This window comes from Pogoniulus pusillus, chromosome 18 (genome assembly GCF_015220805.1).
Source record: "Pogoniulus pusillus isolate bPogPus1 chromosome 18, bPogPus1.pri, whole genome shotgun sequence".
In the NCBI taxonomy this organism is placed as follows: domain Eukaryota; kingdom Metazoa; phylum Chordata; class Aves; order Piciformes; family Lybiidae; genus Pogoniulus; species Pogoniulus pusillus.
Window position 1 is genome coordinate 4,498,212 of NC_087281.1, and position 24,321 is coordinate 4,522,532.

General features: G+C 44.6%; 1 protein-coding gene across 1 annotated transcript; it reads right to left on the reverse strand.

The window, feature by feature from the left end:
• Window positions 1-341: 341 nt before the first annotated feature.
• Window positions 342-23,872, reverse strand: FBXO30 (F-box protein 30). Its single transcript, XM_064158263.1, has 4 exons — window positions 23,729-23,872; window positions 17,697-17,792; window positions 3,638-5,711; window positions 342-1,046 (listed from the first exon to the last, which is right to left on the reverse strand). The coding sequence occupies exons 3-4, from the start codon at window positions 5,693-5,695 to the stop codon at window positions 843-845; spliced, it is 2,262 nt and encodes a 753-aa protein (XP_064014333.1). The 5' UTR covers window positions 5,696-5,711; window positions 17,697-17,792; window positions 23,729-23,872; the 3' UTR covers window positions 342-842.
• Window positions 23,873-24,321: the final 449 nt, after the last annotated feature.

Sequence of the window (24,321 nt, forward strand, 5' to 3'; positions counted from 1 at the left end):
CTGCGGGACAAGGCAAAAAACACTTTTGAATGTTTTAGATCGATGTTGTTATTGTAGGTGTGAGAGTAAAAAACAGCATCCCATGGTTTTAGCTCTAAACCTTTTGCTCCCAAAAGTGAAGTAACTAATAGTTCCTAAGAAAATTAATCATTGTTGACGTGTCAAAAGGAAGCTGTACTTAGTATTAGCTGCTGTGTATTTGAGGGTCTTTAGGCATTACCTAAGTGAAAAAACAATTTCAATAAAAAGCTGATCCTAGATCACCTGTTAACTAGGAACAGCACTAGAATACTGATTTCATGAGACAGGATGTGCTTAAAAGCTACACTGGAGACATCCACTCTAAAGTATTTCAATTCTTTATTGTCCTAATATTTGGGATTATAATTTGGTTAAAAAAAAAACAACCCAACAAACAAAACAGACAAAGTATATTTGGTCAGGATTTTTGTCTCGCTACAATTCATCACTTCCTATCTAGATGTGCATACCATTTAGAGACCATTTCTTACATGTTATCAGTCAACAGCAACATGGGCACCAGTGAATCAGAAAAAAAAAACACACCACACTCCTCCTAGGATTTTGTTCTTAAATTATATAAGTTAAGATAAAACTACCCTGTCCAACAAGTTCCGAATGTTTCAAACGTTAAGGCAACTTTCATTACTTTCCAGCTAAAGAGTATTATAAAAAATAGATGTCACTTCAAACCTTATATACACAGTGACAGAGCAGATTTAGCTAGAAAGTATCTTTAGTACATTAATAAAGTGTCACGTAATATTACCGAGGTTATATCAGGTGCTTGAGTGTATGTGCAATTGGAGTGGCTGCAGTATTTAAAGTACTGGTTTCAAAACGGAGCGCAGTGAACGTCCTTCTTTAGTGAGTTCTCGTGTTACACACATGCACGGCAGCGGAACAGCCTCCTCTCTTCTCTCCACAGCGTTGTAGCTGCACTTCTTCAAGTGGTCAGCCATGCTTACGATGTCAGCAAACTTCCACTCCTTCACCGTACAGAAGGCTGTACTGAAGCGCCACACCTAGAAAATAAGCTGCACTTAGGCTCAAAATGTTCTAAGAGATAACCTGAACTCGGAGTGGGATGTTAAATGTTTGGCCTGCAGTACTTTGAGGTAATATTTTGCCTGCACCACCAAGCATACTAAAAAAATCAACGTGACAAAAAACACCGTCCTGGGTTAGGGCAGATCCCTCCCCCAGGGAGAAATAAACTCACCACAACACAGATTTGTTGTTGAAAGTCAGGGAAAGATGAAATTGTATTTCTGATAGTATAACAATGTAAAGAGAGTGTCTTGGGTTCAAATGCAGGTTCCCAGAGACTCTAATAAATTTAATAGACCCAATGACAATTTATAGAATTTATAGAGTGCCCTCCCCTCTTCCCCCTCTCCTTTTCCCAAAGACAGGGAGAGAGAGAGAGGTAGGGACACCCAAATAAATCAATCTCACTCGATTTGGAAGTTAAAAAGGAAAAGTTTAACAATAACTTAGAAAAGGTATTGGAGGTAGGGGAGTTTACAAAGGATAAGGAAGGGAAAACAGCAAAATACAAAAAGGGATGGATACAACCCGAGCAATATGATGGGATGTCTGCCTCGTGGCGTGCTGGTATGCAGTGTGAGTGTGTGTGTCAAGAGGGAGCCAAGGAAAGAGGAAGAGGAGCAGGAAGCTCCTCTGTTTTGTAGGACAGGAAGTGGGGGGAGTGGGCTAACCATCACCTGGAGTGTGGCCCACCCCTGGGGAGGGGACAAGACCCCTAGGGTCAGGTTCAGGGTTACGCCCCCCTGGAGTGTTAACCCTATACAGAGAGATAATAACTAGAGAAGGAAGAAAAAAAAAACCACCAATACAATAACCTTAAGGGAGATGGGGGAGGGGTCAAGCAGCAGCGAAGCGGAAGAAGCAGCAGCAGCCAAAACAGCAGCCGGGGAAGATAGGCGCAGCTGCAGCAGCAGCAGAAGAGCGAGAACAAGCTGTGCTTCTAGACATTAAGCTCTTGAAGCTCCAATGAAATTATATTTATCTATTGTTGCCATTATATAGAATCATAGAATCAACCACGTTGGAAGAGACCTCCAAGATCATCCAGTCCAACCTAGCACCCAGATGACTTAGCTCCTGGGCCAGACTCAAGAGACCTTAGGAGATGTTCAGATACAGAAGTACCTCCTCCCAACTTTAGGAACTGTCCACTAACCTCCCTGGAATGAAAATTTACTTGTCTCTTTGGAATGGGCTTGGCTGCCCAGATGAAATCCCATCTACCATGTGATTGGGAATGATTTTCCCCATCACTTCCCTGTCTACTCAAATGTTTGCATGGCATGGCCATGTAAAACTAAAACTGTGTGAGCATGAAAGCAACCACATCCAGCTGAAGATGCATTTTTGTGGTGGAGTTTGCCTTTCTATCTGACTCTGTTTCAGGCCCTTCCCCTCAGAGCCTGTATCACTCTGCAGAGTCCCTCCAAGCCCCTTCTTGACCTCTAAATTCAGCCACCCACTCATCCCATCCATTCTTTCCCCAGCCTGCTCCACCTACAAGGATATGGCCTATCCCTGGAGCGTTCATCTTTCCCCCATGTCTGAGCTAGAAAATCAGCTCAAACAGCCACAGCCACACAATACTAAGTTTTGTATAGTTTGCCCCAGGCTGATTCTGATTCCAAGTCAACTCTGGGAATCACTTCAAGTAGCAACTATGCTATCAAAGGCAGGTGATCAAATACTAGAATCCAAAGAGGAAACCTCTGCCAGGCTGATTCAGATTTCAAGTCAACTCTGAAGTCTGGGAATTTCTCGAGCATGAGAATGGTGAGAGGCTGGACTGGGTTGCCCAGGGAGGTGGTTGGGGCCCCGTGCCTGGAGGTGTTTAAGGCCAGGCTGGATGAGGCTGTGGGCAGCCTGATGTAGGGTGTCCCTGCCCATGGCAGAGAGGTTGGAACTAGACGATCCTTGTGCTTCCTTCCAACCCTGACTGATTCTATGAAAGACAGGCAATAATTTTTGCATCTACAAAGTAAATGCAATCAGAAGTTTAACAATGAAGTATTGTATGACCAGTCACAACAATCCATTGCTGCAATGCCCAGCTTTGGCAATTTCAAAGGATTGCTGCAAACATTCTGCAGTTCTGGGGTGGGAAAAAATGATGAAAACTGTATTATACCTAGGTCACTCAAAAGCTGGAAGAATTATTTACATACTTAAGACACTCAGGCTCTCAACAGGCTAGCAAACATTACAACTGCTGTAAACAGTATAAAGGCAAGAAAAGCAAACTTCACAGACAACTTTTCCACTTGTGGGAAATACTGGTATTACAGAAAATCATTAAGTAATCATTTTGTATCTTAAAATCGTGGGGAAATCATAGATTCATTTGTTTACATCAAGCAAAAACTAGAGAGCCAGTACTTCAATTTCTGCTTCAAACGTGGCTAACACTGAGCTGACCTGCGAGCAATTTTCACTCTTGTTTTACATAGCAGTTTCTTTCCTGAAGTGATATTGTATCAAACAGCAGTAACAGTGAGCACGGAAAACAGAAAGAAGCAGAGACATGACTAGTTTAATATTTGCCCTTTAAAATAAAAAAATCACTTACCTTTTCTTTTATCTGCCAAGAAGAACCTCCATCTGAGCACCTTCTCTTCTCCCAGAGCAGTATCACCATTCCGCGTGCTTGAAGCAAGCTCCCACACACATCTCTCATTAAACGTGACACTCTGGAGAGCTGACACAAACTAAAGCCATCAAGGAAACTAGCAATGTGCTGTAGAACCTCAAAAGGCAGACTACTCAGATGGTCATTGTGCAGTCCAATCAAGCAGCTTTTTGCTGGTTCAACTAATACTGTGGATATAGAAGGCTGAACTCCGAATGACCGTAAGTGGCGGTCATGAATAATTTTTGCCCCTTGGGTCGAAGGACAAAACCTTCGTTGAGAGTATGTGCACCCATAATATGCTAAAGGGCACCTCTGCTCCATCCAGCCATTAAGGCCAGCATGGATGTCACCGTGCACGTTCTTAAAGTGTGATGAAAATTCGTTTCTCCTAAACAACTGTCCACAAACAAATGTAAACATCGAACGTTGTTTTGTTTGGTATCTAGCCACATATTCCAATACCAAATCCAGTCCAAGAGTCTGGAACGGACTTGGATTTGAGAGCTGTGGGTTGGCATGATCACATGCAGATGCTGAAGCTATTTCCCCCACCATTGTATTTGTGGCCAATATAGCAGATGGAAGAGAAAACGTTTGGGTCCCAATGTCGATGCGATACACATCAACAGCACGACTTTCTGATATACCTCTACCTCCCGGAGAGTCTCCTAGGCAAAACAACAGAGCTGCAGTGATTAAATCAATCCCCTGAAGACCCATAGGATCTTCTGTTATCTCCAGGTCTGATGTATCCACAGCTTTGTCTTCTTTTGGTATAGACCAATAGTCATCAACAAGGAATCGGTACGATCGGTATCGTAAAAGTGCAGCTATGTTTCTCAATCTTTCTTGCTCCACTTGTCTCTCTAACATTTCCTCTTCGTTAGCATTATGGGGAAGTAGCACGTGGTTAACGTTGCCATTAACTAGGTGATCAGCTGATACCACTTCTTTAAGTTGTGCTGTAACAGGGAAGGAGCTGCAAGACTGTAACGCTTCATCATCACGAGTAGCAGCACAGTCACCATTTGCTACACTGGACGGCTTTGAATTACATACAGGAAGATCTTCGTTCTGGTCCAGCACCTTTGAACTTTCATTTTCTACGTGAAAGCCATTACATAAAGGTGAGGAGTTACCAAGGTTCAGATTTAAGTCATCATGACAAATGTCACTAGAACCATTCTGCTCCATTTGTGAATTCTGATCCAGGCTGTCCAAGTTAACACCCCCAGCTGCTCCCCTGTTAGCTTCATCTGGACGCTCCTGGTCAGACTTGTTATCCTGAATAACACCATTAGAAGCTTGCTCTTTGATCTCGGTATCTTCTTTCATTTCCTGTGGCGAAATGCAAAGTGTTGAACTTAACATGTTAATGTCCCTTGTTGCAGTGTTCAGGATATCCAGGGCAGCAGCCAAACTCCGTGTTGTTTCTACAGTAGCTTGATAAAGTGCACCATAGGACTCTTCATCCACAGGCATCAAGCCGTTTGAATGCACTGCATCTGGGGCACTTGAGCTGGCAGAGGTTTCCTCTCTGGATTCTGGTATTTGATCACCTGCCTTTGATATCATAGTTGCTACTTTAAGTGACTCCAGTAACATGCGCTGGTCTTGAAGGGCCAAAGCCATATCTAGCTGCTCCACTTCATCCACGTCTTTGCTCAGGTTCTCGTATGATTTCCGGTCTGCGTAGCTGACTGGCCACCTGTTCCACTCCATGGTACAACACACCACGCTGGCAGGACAGACTTCCAGGTGATCAGCAATTTTATTTCGGGCTACTACGAAGGGACATCCAAAGCCACTATTCAAACAAGGCACTCTTTCAAGTGGACATAACATGCGATGTTCTTCAGCTTTACAGGAGTGAAAAACTGCTCCACAAACTAAGGGGCAGCCAATCAGATCACAGGAAACGCCAGGCTCTGGTCTGGTCATACAACGACGGCTGACACAATTCACACAGTGTAAGTGTTGCTGATGTTCCTCCATGACTGCAAATCCAATTCTGAGTGAAGAGAAAGGAGACAAAAGCACAGAATATTAACTCAGTATTGTTAATATTGACTATGATGTGCAGTTTTGCATCCTCTGTGTGCACAGAAAGATGTATGTTAACACAGAATCACAGAATTTCCTAGATTGGAAAAGACTTTCAAGATCATTGAGTCCAATCATTAGTTTCACATTGACAAGTCCTTGACTAAATCAAATCTCTCAGCACATCTAATCACTATGAATTGCTATGGTTGGGAAGGACCACCAAGATCATCCAGTCCAACCTTCATCCCAGCATCCTTCATCACTAGACCATAGCCTCAAGTGTTACATCCACACCTTCAGGGATGGCAACTCCACCACTTCCCTGGGCAGCCTGTTCCAGTGCATGACCACCTGCTCAGGAAAGAACTTCCTCCCAACAGCCAACCTAAACCTCCCCTGATGCAACTTGAGGCCATTTCCTCCTATCCTATCATTAGGAATGTGGGAGAAGAGACCAGCTCCAGCCTCTCTACAACCTCTTTTTAGGCAGTTATAGAGGGCAATAAGGTCTCCTCTCAGCCTCCTCCAGACTAAACAATGTGAACTGATCCGTATTCATTTTAAGAGAATAAGTATGTGACATTTTATCTCAAAGAAATGGTGTTTCATAGTCTGCTTGAAAATTTAAGCTATGCATTTGTATCAGAGTTCAAGACCGTCCTGCCATTTATTCACAAGGTATAACATATGCAACTGAGGTTAAAAATGATGTGTAATCCTCTCTGGAATGGCTCCATTCCCCTGCCAATTGCAAATTAGTGATTGGATGAAAAAGCAAGCATGACCACTGACTATGGTCTGCTACCTAAAACCATTAAACATACAGTTCTACAGAAATAAAGGGAATCAGATTTATCTTCATCTCCAGTTCTCTAAGTTAAACAGGGTCAGTTTATTCCCTGGGCTGCTCTCTACTACCTCAGCTTCTGACACTCTTTTTATTAATAGAATCACAGAATTAACCAGGTTGGAAGAGACCTCCAAGCTCATCCAGTCCAACCTAGCACCCAGCCCTAGCCAACCAACCAGACCATGGCACTAAGTGCCTCATCCAGGCTTTGATGAACACCTCCATGGATGGCAATGCCACCACCTCCCTGGGCAGCCCATTCCAATGCCAACCACTCTCTCTGCAGTTCTGTTTAAGGCAATTTACAGCCATCAGAGTGTGTCTATCCCCTGTCATGTCCCATTCTCCCACTCTCCCTTTTTCTGGCAGCCATCAGTCCTTCACAATAGCTCAGCACTCTTCTTTTCTTTACCTGTAGCTCCTCCCTTACTTTCACAGAAGTTGATGAACTAAGGTAGCAACGTAATTAAATTGCTATACATTAAGTCAGTCCTTTGATTTCACTGAAAACTTTAACATAAAACTTTCACTACCCAACGTGGTCATATCCATACTTCCAGTTCAACTGAAAAAAGGTCATTTTTTAACACATCCTACATCCTGCCTGATGAAAACACCAACAGTTCCAAAGTGCAACACCAACACAGCAACTTCACATAAGGCAAACAGCAATAGAAGCCTAAATAAAATTATTTGCACAATCTCTTCTAAAACATTGACTGAAACAAAAAAAATGCAGTTCCTTCTTGTGGTATTGTGCTAGTTTGAGCCTAGTTGGGATGTTTTAGTGAGAAGAATTAGATGACAGGCTGTGAAAAAGAAACAATGGTGATGTCTGCTGCGCTCATAGGTTTGCAGAGATGGGTAAGAACAAGAACACAAGCATGGATAAGGGAGTTCTCTCTCTGGCTTTGGGGCTGCACTTCTCTCTAACTTGCCGGCTGGGTGACTAATCCTTCTGCTTCCAAATTCACCTTGAACGTAAGGCAAAGCCTAGGATAAGGCAGAGGGGCAGAGAGAAGGTGGAAGGGTGGTTGGGAGCCCCTCCTGGGGACTCTGGTTTCTGGGAGGGCTGCTGTGTTTCTGTATTACCTTTTTAACTTGTCTATTTCTGTCTGTAGCTGTATAGATTGTAAATACCTGCTTGGATATTGTGCTAAGCTGTAAATACAAAGCTTCATTCCTTAATTTCCAGCTCAACTAGTCTGGGTGATTTTCTTAAGTGTGGGGGGCAGGGAACACCCAAACCATCACAGGTATAGAAGGAATAAAAAAGAGAGAATAAACTTTATAGCTCTCTCCCTGTGATGGTTTGAGTGTTCCCTGCCCCCCCACACTTTTAGAAATCACCCAGGCTAGTCTCAGCTGGGCTCTGGGACTATAAATGAAGCTATTTATTTACAGCAGCACAATACACAAGCAGATAGTTACAGTATATAGAGTTATAGACAGAAATATACAAGGTAAAGGTAATACAGAAACACAACTCCCCTCCCAGAAACCTGAGTCCCCAGGAGGGGCTCTCAACCACCCCTGCACCTTCCCCCTGCCCCTCTCAACCTTACCCCAGTCCTAAGGAAGAACAGAGGTTCAGCCAAGAGGTTAAAAAGCAAAGGTGAGTGGCAGGTGAGGTTAGGGAGATGCAGCTCAGCCAGTGCCCAGCCAGAGAGTGCAGCAGAATGGTGAAAGTGTTATCTAATGTTTTCATTTCTTCTCCAGCAAGACTCTGAGGGAAGCAGACATCACCACTGTTTTCCTTTCACAGGCTATGATCTAGTTTTTCTCACCAAAACATTCTACCCTGCTTCAAACTAGCACGCTCCCATACTTTGAGAAACTCTAGAACTACTCACTATCTGCACTGAAGGCATAGGCAAATGACCAAATTCTCCCCTACACTGTAATAAAGTCCCTCTCAGAAATGGCACCACTAGGCATTATGACTCAGAGGTAAAGAGAATGACTTGCACAGAGCCAAATCTGAAAGTACTGTATCAAAATTTCACTGCACAGTTCCATCTTTTCCTCATCCCATGGCTTCCAGCAATTTGAGATTAATGTAAGTGGTTCCTCATCTTATTCTACTAGCTAAAGGATGTGATGGTTTGGGTGTTACCCACCCCCACACTTAAGAAAATCACCCAGACTAGACTCAGCCAAGCTGGAAATTAAGGAATGAAGCTTTGTATTTGCAGCTTAGCACAATAGACAAGAAGATATTTACAATCTATACAGCTACAGACAGTAAGATATAAGTTAAAAGTAACACAGAAACACAGCAGCCCTCCCAGAAACCAGTCCCCAGGAGGGGCTCCCCACCCTTCTTCCTTACCCCAGACTTTGCCTTAAGCTCAAGCTAGTTTGGAGACTCAATCAGGGGGGTTAGGAAGGAGGTGGATCAGTCAGTCAGGTGAGAGAGAGAAGTGCAGCCCCAAAAAGCCCAGAGAGCAACTCCGTTATCTGTATTTATGTTCTTGTTTTTACATATCTCAGCAAGCCTATGAGTGCAGCAGACATCACAACTGTTTCCTTTTCACAGCCTGTCATTTAATTCTTCTCACCAAAATATCCCAGCTAGGCTCAAACTAGCACAAATGCTTCCAGGCATTGTCTTCAGACTAAACACTTCCGTTTCATAGGATCGTGGAATGCCAGGTTGGAAGGGACCCCAAAGATGATCTGGCCCAATGCACTAAAACTTCAAGTTAAAAATACTCTAAACAGCAAAAATGAAACAGCATAGTAGTGTTCCTTGTGTTCAAACCAGAGGCAAAAGGAAACAGAAGTGTCATTTAGACAGCCAATCTTAAATAAAGCATTGCAATAGAAATCTATGGGCTGCTTCACTCACTTTATTCTTTTAATGCTTTGAAATTCATGCCAACTCCAAGTAGCAGTCAGTCCTCAGTCCCCCATCCGTCCTAATTTGGATAACTCAAATATTTCAGCCACCCACTCTCCTGAACACTTCAAACAGAGAAGCATATGTGCTACACTTAGCAGGCAAAACATAGCTGAGTTTTTCCCACCATACCTTAGTATTATGTACTGAGTAGCAAGTAAGTTCTGAATAAATTGTCAAGTGCATCAGTTCAATACTGAACTCAGTGACTGAATGAATCACAGAATCAGTCAGGGTTGGAAGGGACCACAAGGATCATCTAGTTCCATCTCCTCTGCCACGGGCAGGGACACCCTACCCTAGATCAGGATGACCTGCTAAACATTTTAGGAGCTCTTTCTGGCACACAACCTGCTTTCAGCTTGCACGTTTTGCAGTAGATGCTACCTGACTTAGAGCTGAAGCATATTCAGTGAAGAATGAAAAAGAGAAAATGATTTGATTTCTCTATGTTTAGCTCCTCCAGCAAACTCCTCTCTAATTAATTCTTGACAAATACAGAAGCCTGCCTGTTGCTAGACCAAAGACCATTTCTGGTTTTTCTCAGGTCAACAAGTGGGCAGCGATCAAAAGGAAGCTCTCACCTTATGTCTGCATTTTAAAGCGCTTAACGTGAAATGGAGCAGCCTTGGAAAAGGTAATTGCTGGTTTACAATCCAAGAGCCTTCACAGAGCCCAGCTATTGCTTCATGTATCTAAACACAGTCCTGCACCCATACAACAAGCAGTCTGGTAGCAGTAAGGCTAAAATCAGTTTCCTGCAATTATGTTTTCAAATTGTAACTCTTTACCTCCTTTGCAAAAGGCTATGCAGCACTTCTAGAGCAGAAGGCAGGTGTGTCAGTGCATGCTGCTGTGCTCTGTTCTACTGCTTCTAGGCCAAAGCTGGTCCACATGCAAACAGCTCAGAACACAGTCAAACTGAGCTTGTGTTTGCCTGAACTCTTTGTGTAGACATACCCTAAATTAGTCAACCATTATTAAATGCTACCTTTAAATAGCCTATCTGAGCTTACACAGAAGAACATTCTATTAAGACAGCAAAACATCCTCCTCCCTAGCACACTGTCTTGGTCTTTACAAGTCAGATTGTGAAACCAGAGCAGCATGATTGATACTGGGTTTTGTTAAGTTTGATGGACTCCTTGCACACATAGGCTAATATTCATCAGAAGTGAATGATTTCACACAAGCATAAAATACAAAAGATGAAAAAAACTGGTAAAAACATCAAATATTACTAACAGACAGCATATGAAAGCCAGAGCAGACATTAAAATACCATGTTTTACAAGGAGAAAGATGACAATTTAGGTCTGTAACAGATGCTTGCAACTGTTTTTATGCCATCATTTAAACAGCTGAAATAACCTATTCTCTCTCCAAGTAAGAACTGTATTGATATCAGCTGCAACTTCTCTTTGAAAATCAAGTCACTTGTCTCCTTAAGTAAATACATAACTTAAAATCTCTTTGGACATCAACAGATCATCAGAAGTACGTTCACTAAAATTCTCTGTCCTGCTTACAAGCCTCAATTTCACAGTACCTGCTGCAGATCTTCAACTTAGTCAGCATGTCATATTTTGTTTAAAGTATACTCCAAGTCCTTTTATTTATGTGTGTATATATACACAAAATATATCCTTTCCTCCATTTTTAACTGTAATACTTGGGCTTCAAACTCAACAGCTGTTTCAGGAAGTCCTGAGTTCCTGCACTACTTTTATCAAAAGCCTTTACCTAGTTTAATTCAGTTGTCAAAGTACAAATTAAATCCAAAGGCAAAAAACCAAACTGGTGAAATACATGGGTAAAAGCTCAAGAATGAGCACTTTTGTTGATAAACAAATGGTCATGACTCACTCCATTTAACAAGGTAACTTCGTGACCTACAGAACTTAGCACCTCTGATTCACCAATTAAGGGCATCCACATATGAATCATTTTCCTTTGAAGAACCAGAACAATCTATCACTAGCACTACATGGGGAACAAGAACCACCTTCTTCTGAAACAGTGCCCTGTAAAGGAAGTATCCTTCAGTAAAGGGGAGATAAAAAAATACATAGATTGCTGAAGGTAACAAAGTGCTTTCATTTTCTGACACAGAAAACTGAAAGAGCTACCTGTGATGGTTTGGGGGTCACCCACCTCCCCACACTTTGGAAAAATCAACCAGACTAGGCTCAGTTGATCTGGAAATTGAAGAATGAAGCTATATTTACAGCTTAGCACAATATACAAGCAGATATTTACATTGTCTACAGCTATAGACAAAAATATACAAGTTAAAAAGTAGTACAGAAACACAACAGCCCTCCCAGAAACCAGGAGGGCTCCCAACCACCCTTCCACCTTCTCCCCAACCCTCTACCTTACCCCAGACTTTGCCTTATGCTTAAGGTAGTTTGGAGGGATGGCCAGAGAGGTTAGGAAGCAGGTGGATTAGTCAGGCAGGTTGGAGAGAGAAGTGCAGTCCAAAAAGCCCAGAGAGACTTTGTTACCTCTATTTATGTTCTTGTTTTTACATATCTCAGCAAGCCTATGAGTGCAGCAGACATCACCATTGTTTCCTTTTCACAGCCTATCACCTAATTCCTCTCACCAAACTATTCTAGCTAGCTTCAAACTAGCACACTACCAAAGAGCATCATTGCTGACCCGAAGGAAAACACCTGTCATATATATGTACATATATACGTATAATATTTACAGTGTTTATATCCTGGTTTGTTTCTTGCCACAATTTAGTGTCAGATCAATGACTACAGCAAGAATGAACAGCTGTCCTTTTCTGATAGTGTAGTGTCAGCAGCTAGCTTCAGCTCATATGAGATGCTTAAGTAGACACACTTGACTGTTACTAGCAGAGAAACCTAAAAATACATCCCGTTCCAGTGAGGTGACCACTGCTCTCAGAATCTGTGCAATCACTTGATGTTATTCTACATACTATACAGTCAGCTGACCAAATCAGCCAGAACATGCTTTGAAAATCTGTCATAATTAAAAGGATTAACATTCCAGCTGGTACAGCCACATGATTTTCGGTTGCTGTTGTAATACAAGCATGAAAATAGAATAATAAGAGTTTCAGTCACCACACAATGCTTCATCTCCAAGGGACAGCTCTCACTTTCTTTCATGGCACAAAGCATAAGGAGCTGTACCTAATGTTATCAAACCCAAAGTCTGCTTACTTACTGTCCCCATGAATTCTTTGGTACCAGTAAGACAGGAAAGCACAGCAATTATTACTGTTATTGGAACCTTCTGTTAGTCAGCCACCTTTTATTCACCGAAACTATAAAGCTCAACCACAATTGAGACTCTTCCTCTATCAAATGTGACTAAATAGGCCAACAAGTTCTTAAATTACTGGTTCAAAGAAGTAAAAGAAAAGAGAGGCACAAGTAGCACTACAAGTTTAAGCCCACAGGAGAATCCAAATCCACCCACAAGCAGGCAAATAAATGCAAAGCAGCCTAAAAAATAGAGTCATACAATCAACCAGGTTGGAGGAGACCTCCAAGCTCATCCAGTCCAACCTAGCACCCAGCCCTGTCCAAACAACCAGACCATGGCACTAAGTGCCTCAGCCAGGCTTTGCCTGAACACCTCCAGGGACAACTACTCCACCATCTCCCTGGGCAGCCCATTCCAAAGCTAATCACTCTATCTGGCAACAACTTCCTCTTAACATCCAGCCTAGACCTGCCCTGGCACAACTTGAGACTGTGTCCCCTTGTTCTGTTGCTGGTTGCCTGGCAGAAGAGCCCAACCCCACCTGGCTACAGCCTCCCTTCAGGTAGTTGTAGACAGCAATGAGCTCTGCCCTGAGCCTCCTCCAGGCTGCACACCCCCAGCTCCAGCTCCCTCAGCCTCTCCTCACAGGGCTGTGCTCCAGGCCCCTCACCAGCTTTGTTGCCCTTCTCTGGACACCTTCCAACACCTCAGCATCTCCCTTGAATTGAGGAGCCCAGAACTGGACACAGCACTCAAGGTGTGGCCTGACCAGTGCTGAGCACAGGGGAAGAATAACCTCCCTTGTCCTACTGGCCACACTGCTCCTGATGCAGGCCAGGATGCCAGTGGCTCTCTTTGCCACCTGGGCATACAAGAGTGGTTAACAGGTGTCTGGTACGATGAAGAAACTTTCAGTGAGAAAATGACCAAGTGAGAGATTTGAGTGATAGGTTGTTTTAAAGAAATAAAGTGTAAGGAAAACCAGGGCTAGAATTAGAAAGCAGTATTATAAAAATATAGTATATTCTTCAAAAATGGAATCAGCAGTACTGAATCATTACTGAACAAGCTGTTTTATTTTTCTCTATCCTACCATGTACAGGTCACTCACTATCATTCAGGTCTGACTATCAAATGCTTTAAAGGAGCTTTGCAGACTTCTAGAAGGTAAGCTTTTATTGTCTTGTCATCACTATCCTGCACACAAAGTAGAACAATTTGTCTACCTAAAACTCAGCAGCTCAATCACTACAACAGCACAGTCAAATTAACTTCCTAAGCTATGCAAGTTCTGCTTCCCTTTTTAAACTTGAGGGCAGTGGTGTTCAGGTTGCTCGGTTTGAGATCCTTTTTGATTCATCAGTTTTCAAATAACCAATGAAAAACATGAACTGGAGGTTCAGCAAGATGTCTTTAACACCATTTCAACCTCTAGTTGCCATCCCTGCTTAACTCTAGTCCTTAAGACTATGAGGAGAGGCTGAAGGAGTTGGTTGTTTTTTAACCTGAAGAGGAGGCTCAGGGATGACTTCATTGCTGTCTATAGCTGTAGGGAGGCTGTAGCCAGGTGGGGTTGGTCTCTGCTGCCAGGCAAGCAGCAACAGAACAAGGGGACACAGTCTCAAGTTGTGCCAGAGGAGGTCTAGGCTGGATGTTAGGAGGAAGTTGTTGGCAGAGAGAGTGATTTGCATTGGAATGGGCTGCCCAGGGAGGTGGTGGAGTCACTGTCCCTGGAAGTGTTCAAGAAGAGCCTGGATGGGGCACTTAGTGCCATGGTCTAGTTGACTGGATAGGGCTGGGTGATAGGTTGGGATATTGGAGGTCTCTTCCAACCTGGTTGATTCTGTTTGAGGTTAAATAGCCCCATCCTGAAGCTTCTTCAAAGCCACTGTAGCCATTATCCTAATATTAGGGAGTTGGGCACCTCAAATCCTGCTTAAATGTCTTTCTGTAGCATTGGGGAGGCAGGAAACAGGGACACATGGCAAAGTTCATGAGAAGGTAGGAAACAGAGGCACATGGCAAAGTTAATTCAATGCTCCAGCCACTCTTTAAAATGGTAAATTCAATAGAGTAAACAACATTAAAAATGGCTAGCTAATAACATGGAGTAACATGACTAAGAGGTGACAAATATAACTTCCACAAGTAATAATGTAGCACATGTGGCCATATTTTAATATCTTATATAGTAGATGATCATTCTTTTTTATACAGTTTTTGTGAAGCTTTCTATTTCGTCAAACTAGTTCACATCAGAGATACTTTTAGGCAGTAGAATGCCTTTATAATAGACAGATGAATAGAATCATAGAATCAACCAGGTTGGAAGAGACCTCCAAGAGCATCCAGTCCAACCTAATTTCCAGACCTGTCCAATCAACCAGACCATGGCACTAAGTACCCCATCCAGTGTCTTTTTGAACTCCTCCAGGGACAGCAACTCCACCACCTCCCTGGGCAGCCCATTCCAATGCCAATCACTCTCTCTGCCAACAACTTCTTCCTAACATCCAGCCTATACCTTCGCCAGCACAACTTGAGACTGTGTCCCCTTGTTCTGTTGCTGCTTGCCTGGCAGAAGAGACTGACCCCCACCTGGCTACAGCCTCCCTTCAGGTAGCTGTAGAGAGCAATGAGGTCAGCCCTGAGCCTTCTCTTCTCCAGGCTAAACAACCCCAGCTCCCTCAGCCTCTATAGGTGAATAACCTGTAGACATAAAGGACAGTTCTTGACACATCCTGACAAAGATACATATAAAAGCCATGTCAAATCAAGGCTATCAATGCATTTGATTACTCAGTTTGACAACTTTTACTTGTTGGTTTGGGTTTTTTTAATGTGTGTCCTGGGAAGCTTGGCATTTTCTCTTGTAGTTTAAAACTAACACTCTAGCCTAGCTCTTAACTATAAACCTCCAGATACCACTCTTAAAATCTCAGCCCTGTGAGGTACAGATTCAAGCTCCTCACCCCCACCTTCATCAGGACAACCCTAGATTCTCTTACAACTAGGCAGATCAGAGAAATTAAAAGTGTATTCAAAACACTTGGAGAGATGAGTTTTCACTCCATTCTCAAGCATAAATTCATCCACAACAAAGAGAACATCTTCCCTGCCTGCACCTATTGGAATGAACCTAGGTGTTTTTATTATTTCTTTTGGTAATCACTGAACACATGAGAAGGAGCTTCATTTATTAAAGCCCAAACAGCATGCTACTTCTAGCATTGTCATCAGTCTACAGCAATTTACATGCATTACACAAAAGAGGCAGAAGGTCAGGCTCAAAACACAGCTTCTTAGAGCAGGAAAAGGCTTCAGGGCAATCCACACTCTCAGAAAGTTTCTGGTTTTATGAGTGATCTAGTACTGAAGGAGTATATTGAAGCATAAATGAAATTTATCCATCTACCTCAAAAACAAATCACAGCAAGAAACTTCTAACTACATAAAACTAGAAAGCATAAGAATTACAATGAAGTGCAACTTTTTTATGTCACCCTATGAGGAGAGGTTTTTCTGTGTCTAATCCCTGCCTCAAACATCCTGTTAAAGGAGCCAACCTGTATTTTGCATTCTTTTGAGTAGTGCTTCAGAAGCATCTTTCATAGGATCAACCAGGTTGGAAGAGACCTCCAAGATCATCCAGTCCAACCTAGCACCCAGCCCTGTCCATTCAACCAGACCATGGCACTAAGTGCCTCAGCCAGCTTTTTCTTCAACACCTCCAGGGATGGCAACTCCACCACCTCCCTGGGCAGCCCATTCCAATGCCAATCACTCTCTCTAGGAAGAACTTCCTCCTAACATCCAGCCTAGACCTTCCCCTGGCACAACTTGAGACTGTATCCCCTTATTCTGTTGCTGGTTGCCTGGCAGAATGTCTTGGGTTCTAATTTAATTCCCAGAGACTCTAATAAATTTGACAGACCCAATAACAATTTGTAGAGTGCCCTCCCCTCTTCCCCTTCTTTCCTCAAGGAAGGGATTAGATATAGGGAGAGAGAGAGGTAAACACACCCAAATAAATCAATCTCACTCGATTTGGAAGTTAAAAGGAAGAGTTTAACAATAACTTAGAAGAGGTATCTGAGGTAGCAAGGTTTACAAAGAATAGGGAAGGTGAAAAATAGCATAAATACAAAAGGTATAAATACAACCCGAGTTTGTGATGGTGGCTTTGTCTGCCTCGTGTCTGCCACGTGGTGTGCTGGTTCAGGGTTACTCCCCCTGGAGTGTTAACCCTATACACAGAAGAGACCAACCCCACCTGGCTACAGCCTCCCTTCAGGTAGTTGTAGACAGCAATGAGCTCTGCCCTGAGCCTCCTCTTCTGCAGGCTGCACACCCCCAGCTCCCTCAGCCTCTCCTCACAGGGCTGTGCTCCAGGCCCCTCACCAGCTTCATTGCCCTTCTCTGGACACCTTCCAGTATCTCAACATCTCTCTTGAATTGAGTAGCCCAGAACTGGACACAGTACTCAAGGTGTGTCCTGACCAGTGCTGAGTACAGGGGCAGAATAACCTCCCTTGTCCTACCTAGTGGCAAACCATTTTCCTCCCATTCAGAGAATTCAGCAACATATCTCCTCCCAAATCACTGCAGCCTAAAGATAATGGTAGAATTCAAGGGGAAAACGACCCAAAGCAAAACTCTTAACTAAAGTGGACCCTGTGCTGATCACCTGGCCCTCTTCCATTTCACAACAGAAGCTCTGATGGAATACTTTCTATTATTGCTATTAGTCCAACAAATGCTAAAAATCAAAAGCCACCAAGTTTTTCCTTAGAGTGTATATATATATACCATGCATCCTTGTCTCCTTGACACATCCCCCAATGATGAAACCCAAAGGCGTGTGGTGCCTTTGGCCACACACTGACACAGGACAACCTCATGAGGAACTGCTACACTTGCTGCATGGCTCAGGCACAAAAGCACTCTACCTTTTGAGACGGTGATAGGGCAGAATCAGCCAGAGAGCCAGTAGAGTTCATGTGTAAAGCACTTCTGAACTTGAACTCAGCACGACTCCTTGATTGCTGCAAGAAATGAGATCAGAAATAAGGTTTCATTTCAGGTGCACAGATTGCTTTCCATATGTACAATCCTCTGTAAAGGTCATGTGCTTACAGTATCTGGAACTACAAATGTTGAAGTATTTTGCAGGTTTAATGGAAAAATAAACAAGTTTTTAACAGACTTTGCAGGTGCAACTAAGATCTGTCATTACAGCTTAATGCTAGCTATTAGTCACAGTAGATGGTTAACTACTTATAGTTAAGGCTTGAAGAGATTATTCAAAGTTATTATTCTGACCTACTTCAATCTTTGGTTTGGCTCACGAGTAAACACTCAAGAAAAATAATAAACAAGCCAGACTTGAATTAAAGACTGCAACAGCTAAAACATATAAATAACTGCACATATTAAAACATATCAAAATAACATAAATAACTAAAACATATCAATAAAACTTGATTCTTTCACAAACTGCATTTCTGTCATTAGAATTTGCTTAGCCTGTATCTTCACACAAGGGAACTGAGTAGCAAGCAGTTGCTTAGCATTAAAAAAGCTCTTTACTCTACCAAGCTGCTTCTTCCATGTGTTCATATTCATGGATTATCACTAAAACTTAACACAGGTGGATATTTAACACAGGTGGATATACCCAAAGGAATAATGATAGCCTTAATCCCAGATACCATCTCTTAAATCCTTCAAAAAAAAAAAAAAAGACCAAACCAGAAAATAAAAGAAGCCATTTCTTAGAAATCATACTAAGAAATCCTGGGGGGGGGGGGGGGGGGGGGGGGGGGGGGGAATGATGGATTCTCTCTATTACTGTAGGTAGCTTTAGCCAAAATAAAATCATTTTTCCTAAATATTTTAATTAATAAACACTGCCACAGAATTCTTGACCTCTGCATATTGACAGAGGTCAGGCCAGAAGTCTTGTTAATGTGCTGTTTCAGGTCTCACTACACAAGTTTAACCAGTTCCCATAGCAAAGCAAGAAAACAACTTTAAAGTTAATGGAAAATGAACACAGTTCCTAAGATCCCAGACTGAAACGTGGGTGACATATCCTCTGTACCTAAAAGGTTCTCTCTTCTATGAAAAACATGCCATCATTAGTAGACAGGGAGCTGACCACTGCACAGCAAAAGCACAGTACCCACAAAAAAGTTAACAGACCCCCTCTGACCACAGTGCACCAAATAATTCTAAAGCAGCAAAGATAAAGCTTATCCTAAAATGTTTTGAAAGATTTGAAGTAGAATAAAAAGAATTGAACAGAGGTGGTGTTAACAACTTTAACTTACTCTATTTTTACTTGCTTATCAAGTGAAAGTGACTTTTTGCAGCACCTGTTATGCTTTTCCCCCTTCCAAGCTGCTTGGGTTCATAACCAATGGAAATAGTAAAAAATCTCATCTATCTCCTAAGTAAAAACATCTCTACCTCAAATAGTTGAGAATAAAAAGCTGGGAATATATTCATATTGAGCATGCTATACCAGCCCTTTCAATGTCTTTTTGACTTGAATGAAGAACTGGGAAACACTGTACTTCAAGTATGTTCAGGGCTTTAGGATGCACAATGAGTCATCAACTTCTGATATCTAATATCATTTAGCCTGCCTTTCCCAAATGTCAGCAGGCTTAATGCTATACTTCTCCCCAAAGACTCCAGCTGAACATTTCCATCCAGACACATTCCAACAGCCGATGACAATAGTGACTCAGCTAAAACAAGGTTTTGTCAGATCCTCACAGCTATGTCAATAAAGCACATTCCTTAAAAAAGTTCTATTTCCAATTAATCTGTCACTCCAACAAATTCCTGGGTTGCACAGGACCTTTGGAAAGCTACTTTCTACTAGAGATGCTTCTAAAAAAACTACAAAACTTTAAACTTCAACATCTTTCAACGTCTATGTAACCATGTCTGAAAAGAGGATCACTATTCAAAACTCAGCCTGAAACACTCCCTTAAGTTTTGTATGAAGAGCTTTAACTACATCCACAAGAATTTCACCTCACCGTGCCTCTCAATCCCACGCCTTAAGTTCAAACCCCTTTCAGGTTTGAAGAGCTTAGATCAATGCCTTTGGTGAGCAACAGCACAATCTAGTGAACTAGACAGTCCACAGGCTGCAAGGGTTTGCTTCAAGTATCTTTATTGATGATCTGGACAAGGGGATTGAGTCCAGCATCAGTAAGTTTGCAGATGACACCAAGCTAGGAGCAGGTGTTGATCTGTTGGAAGGTAGGAGAGCCCTGCAGAGGGACCTGGACAGGCTGGATAGGTGGGCAGAGGCCAACAGGACAACATTTAACAAGGCCAAGTGCAGAGTTCTGCACTTTGGCCACAACAACCCCAAGCAGCACTACAGGCTGGGGACAGAGTGGCTGGAGAGCAGCCAGAAGGAAAGGGACCTGGGGCTACTGGTAGAGAGTAGCTGAAGATGAGGCAGCAGTGTGCCCAGGTAGCCAAGAGAGCCAATGGCATCCTGGCCTGCATCAGGAAGAGTGTGGCCAGTAGGACAAGGGAGGTTATTCTGCCCCTGTACTCAGCACTGGTCAGGCCACACCTTGAGTGCTGTGTCCAGTTCTGGGCCCCTCAATTCAAGAGAGATGTTGAGATACTGGAAGGTGTCCAGAGAAGGGCAATGAAGCTGGTGAGGGGCCTGGAGCACAGCCCTGTGAGGAGAGGCTGAGGGAGCTGGGGGTGTGCAGCCTGCAGAAGAGGAGGCTCAGGGCAGAGCTCATTGCTGTCTACAACTACCTGAAGGGACATTGTAGCTAGGTGGGGGGTGGCCTCTTCTCCCAGGAAGCAGCAACAGAAGAAGGGGACACAGTCTCAAGTTGTGGCAGGGGAGGTCTAGGCTGGATGTTAGGAGGAAGTTGTTTGCAGGGAGAGTGATTGGCATTGGAATGGGCTGCCCAGGGAGGTGATGGAGGCACCGTCCCTGGAGGTGTTGAAGCAAAGCCTGGATGAGGCACTTAGTGCCATGGTCTGGTTGATTGGATAGGGCTGGGTGCTAGGTTGGACTGGCTGAGCTGGGAGGTCTCTTCCAACCTGGCTGATTCTATGATCATTAACAGATTACAACAAAATTAAAACAAGACATGAAGTGTAAACTGAGAAACTCTTAAACGGAAGTCAGAGTCTAGAACCTCCCTGCATTAACTCTCTTGGACTGTTCTAGACTAATTTATAATAAAAGATTCTTCAGTGTTTTTTTTTTTCTCATTTGATATGGTGCCCAGACATTTAGGTCAGCTTACACAGGGTTTCTCTGTAGCCCTCAATAATGTAGCTACTTGTTTAGCCATGGTCTGTTCAGGAATACTTACTCCTTCCACAACCTAACCACCTCACCAACAAACACCCCGGTTCTCTTTATCCTTATTTTACAGATAAGGAAACTGAAAAAGAACTGTCACCAGCACAAGGACTTCCTGCTCTCATCTCTGTTCTCCTGGACCTCACTGCCAGAGGCAAACAGCCTTTGTGGCAGAGCTCACCAAAGAAACAGACCTATCAACGTGAAAGAAATTTTGTTATTTTTAGTTCAGCTGGACTGAATACAAAGCCTGGGTTTGTTACCAAGCTGAAATACACAGCAGCTACAAGAGCCCACTTGAAGACTAACAGCATATGTCTTCTTCTTCACAAGGTATTCCTAGACACTCTTTAGGGCCTAGGAAAAAGATTTGTTGTCCAAAAATGTGTTGAAAGGAAACTTCAGTAAAGTTTGCAATCAAATATTGATGGTTAAACTCGGCACTTATTCTGCCCATCACACTTCTAGCATTGAAGCAGAAGGCAAGAGAAACACAATCCAAAATTAAGAAGCTAAATTAGGAGAGGAACTTAGTGGGGAAGGAAAAAAAAACAACCCAACAACAAAAAAAGCAAGCAAAAAAACCCCAAAACAACCAAAACACCCACACTGACGAAGTGAAACAAAAACAGTGCCTTTGCATAACCTCTGCTCATGTTGATAGGTTACACTGTTCTCTTTGGAACAGAGTAAGACACAGACCCCACAATAAAGTCTCAGCCTTTGAATCTATTTCTTCTCTGGATGACACCTGACCACCATGGAGAAAATACTCACAGATATTTACATGAGTAGAGTGCAAGATGGATTAAAGATGTGTGTTATTTTTAGTCTTCCAGACACTTAAATTGCTTACCAGCCACAGTTCCCTTAATAGTATTTTTGCACTTTATGGAAAAGAAAAGGTCATATATAAGCATCACTAACAGCATTATAGAATCAACCAGGTTGGAAGAGACCTCCAAAATCATCCAGTCCAACCCATCCCCAGCCCCATCCAGTCAACCAGACCAGGGCACTAAGCTTCCTGGCTTAATACTCTGAAAATCAGGTTCTTCTTTGCCTCTTGTTCTCCTGCCCGTATGCCTGATACATTCTTGGAGACAACACAACAAAGAGGTATAGGATGTCCCTACCTGGAATAAAGGCTGCTCTTATTGAACAGTGGCTGACTGCTCTTGTAGTGTTGTTGACTATGGGAGCCTGTGCTAGCTGACTCCCCTTAAGCAGCAAGGTAGGACTAAAGAATCTCACTGTAGAGGTCACTTCTAGCTTCAAGGGTTCTGTGACTGAGTGGTCATTTGAGTAGTCATTTTCTAAGCAACTACAGATGAACTGCTTCCTGGAGAAATGCTCTAAGCAGTATCAGAAAGGATGTATAAACCTGGAGCCTCTACACCACAGCACAAGTTAAGGTGTATGACATTAACATGCAGCAGAAGGCAGCAACTATTCAGGGAAAGGACTTAACCATCAAATGCTACACAGCAATTCTAGCAATCCTCTAGAAGGATTGCCTAAAGTGCCAGCACAAGCAAGGTGATGTCGCTGCTACAGCAGCACAGGCCCTGTTTTGGATGAGTCTGCTAACACACTTTTTTTTTGGCACATTAACAACATCATCAGCAAAAGGGAAGCAGGGTTATGAAAACCTCCTCAGCCAAAACCTAGCAGAACTTCAGAGAACAAAAGAAAGCCCTCTCTGTTTTTTGTCCCCCAGAGAATTCAGAAGAGCTGCTGCAAACAGCAGCGGTGCTGGGACTTTCAGAGGCGAGGGCACAGCACTGCTTCAGCGTGCTGCTGTCACCTCACTACACGCTTCCTCCATAACATGAGGTTACAGGAGGTACGGCCTAACAAACCTCCTCTACCTTCATGAAGCCAGGAGGTGCTTTTGCTGAGCGTCAGTAACGGCCATCGAAAACCCAAACTGAGAGCTGAAACCTCTTCCACGATCTGAGCACAGCTACTCCAAAGACACCCGAGGGATTCGGGAAGGGCTTCAGCAGTACCTCTGGATGATGTGCTCTGCCTTTCCCTTCTCCTTCCATACAGAAAGGAGACTCTCAGAGCAGTCTCGGCAGAAGCAGGCAGACCCCGGGGCCCTACCCCTTCCCACGTGCTACCGCGACCCGCGGCTAACTCTGGCAGCGCTGCGGACTAACGGGAAGCGGCAGCGGCTCGGCTCCATGCGACGCCGCCAGCCGCGGGCCTGCAGGGGGCCAGGCGCGGGGGCGCGATGGCTACCACACACCGCACGTTACCACCAGCACACATGCAGCACTTTGTCCCCTGCGGGAGTCGGGGAGATGGCCAGGGAGACGGGGACACCGGCGAAGCACGCACAGCCAAGCTCCCGAGGCCTCCTCCGGCGACTACGAGCAGCACTGCCCCCGCCTCCCGGTCGGGACCTGTCAGAGACGGCAGGCAGCGGCGACCGAACCGGCGCTGGGCCTTGGCCGCTCCCGCCCCGCCACAAAGCCAGGCGCTCAGCCCGGCCGGGGCCGCCATTTGTTTACCACCCGGCTGCCAGGCAGCCGCAGCTGGCCCGGAGCGGGACGCAGTCCCACCAGGCTCGCAGGCCTCGCTTCACCCCGCCAGGCGCGGACAGCAGCGGCTCACCCGTCCCAGTCGCTCGGCAGGCAGGAGGGCGCGGAAGACGTGCGGGAGACTGCACTGCGCCTTGCCCTCTCCCCCGCCGGGCTCTCGCCACCGCGGCGCCGCTCAGCCGCACCGCTCCCGGCCAGGCCTGCCCCGCGCCGCCACCCGCCGGGCCCCGCGCGGCCCCGCTGCACCGCGCCCCCCGCGCCCGCGCGCACCAAGGCGGGCGCTGTGACGCGCGGGGCGGGGCGGGGGGCGGGGCGGGGGGCGGGGCCCCTGGCGCTGCCAAGGGGCGGGGCGGGGCGGGGCGCAGCGGGCGGAAGGCAGCGGCGCTGGGCGCGGCGCCGGCGCAGCTCTGCCTCAGCTCTGCCTCCGCGGGGTGCGCGGGTACCTCCTTCGCCACGGTTATGTTGTCGCACATGCGTGGCGGTGCCGAGTGGGGTGGTGTTGCTGGGGCACGGCCATGGAATGCTGCGGGTCTGAGTTGGCGCTCGCCAGCGTGAGCAGGTGGTTGCTGGGCCGGTCTATTGCTGTCGGGTGGGGGGGCCTGGTGTCCGACACGGCCCTGCCCGCCCAGCGCAGCCCTGCCCTGCCCCGCCGGAAGAAGTGCTCGC

Bases quoted from the DNA above. Each gene is read 5' to 3' on its own strand.
- FBXO30 (XM_064158263.1), bottom strand. From the start codon at position 5,695: ATGGAGGAACATCAGCAACACTTACACTGTGTGAATTGTGTCAGCCGT. The intron at 1,047-3,637 runs GTAAGTGATTTT...CTTATTTTCTAG, and splicing joins CTTGGCAGATAAAAGAAAAG to GTGTGGCGCTTCAGTACAGC.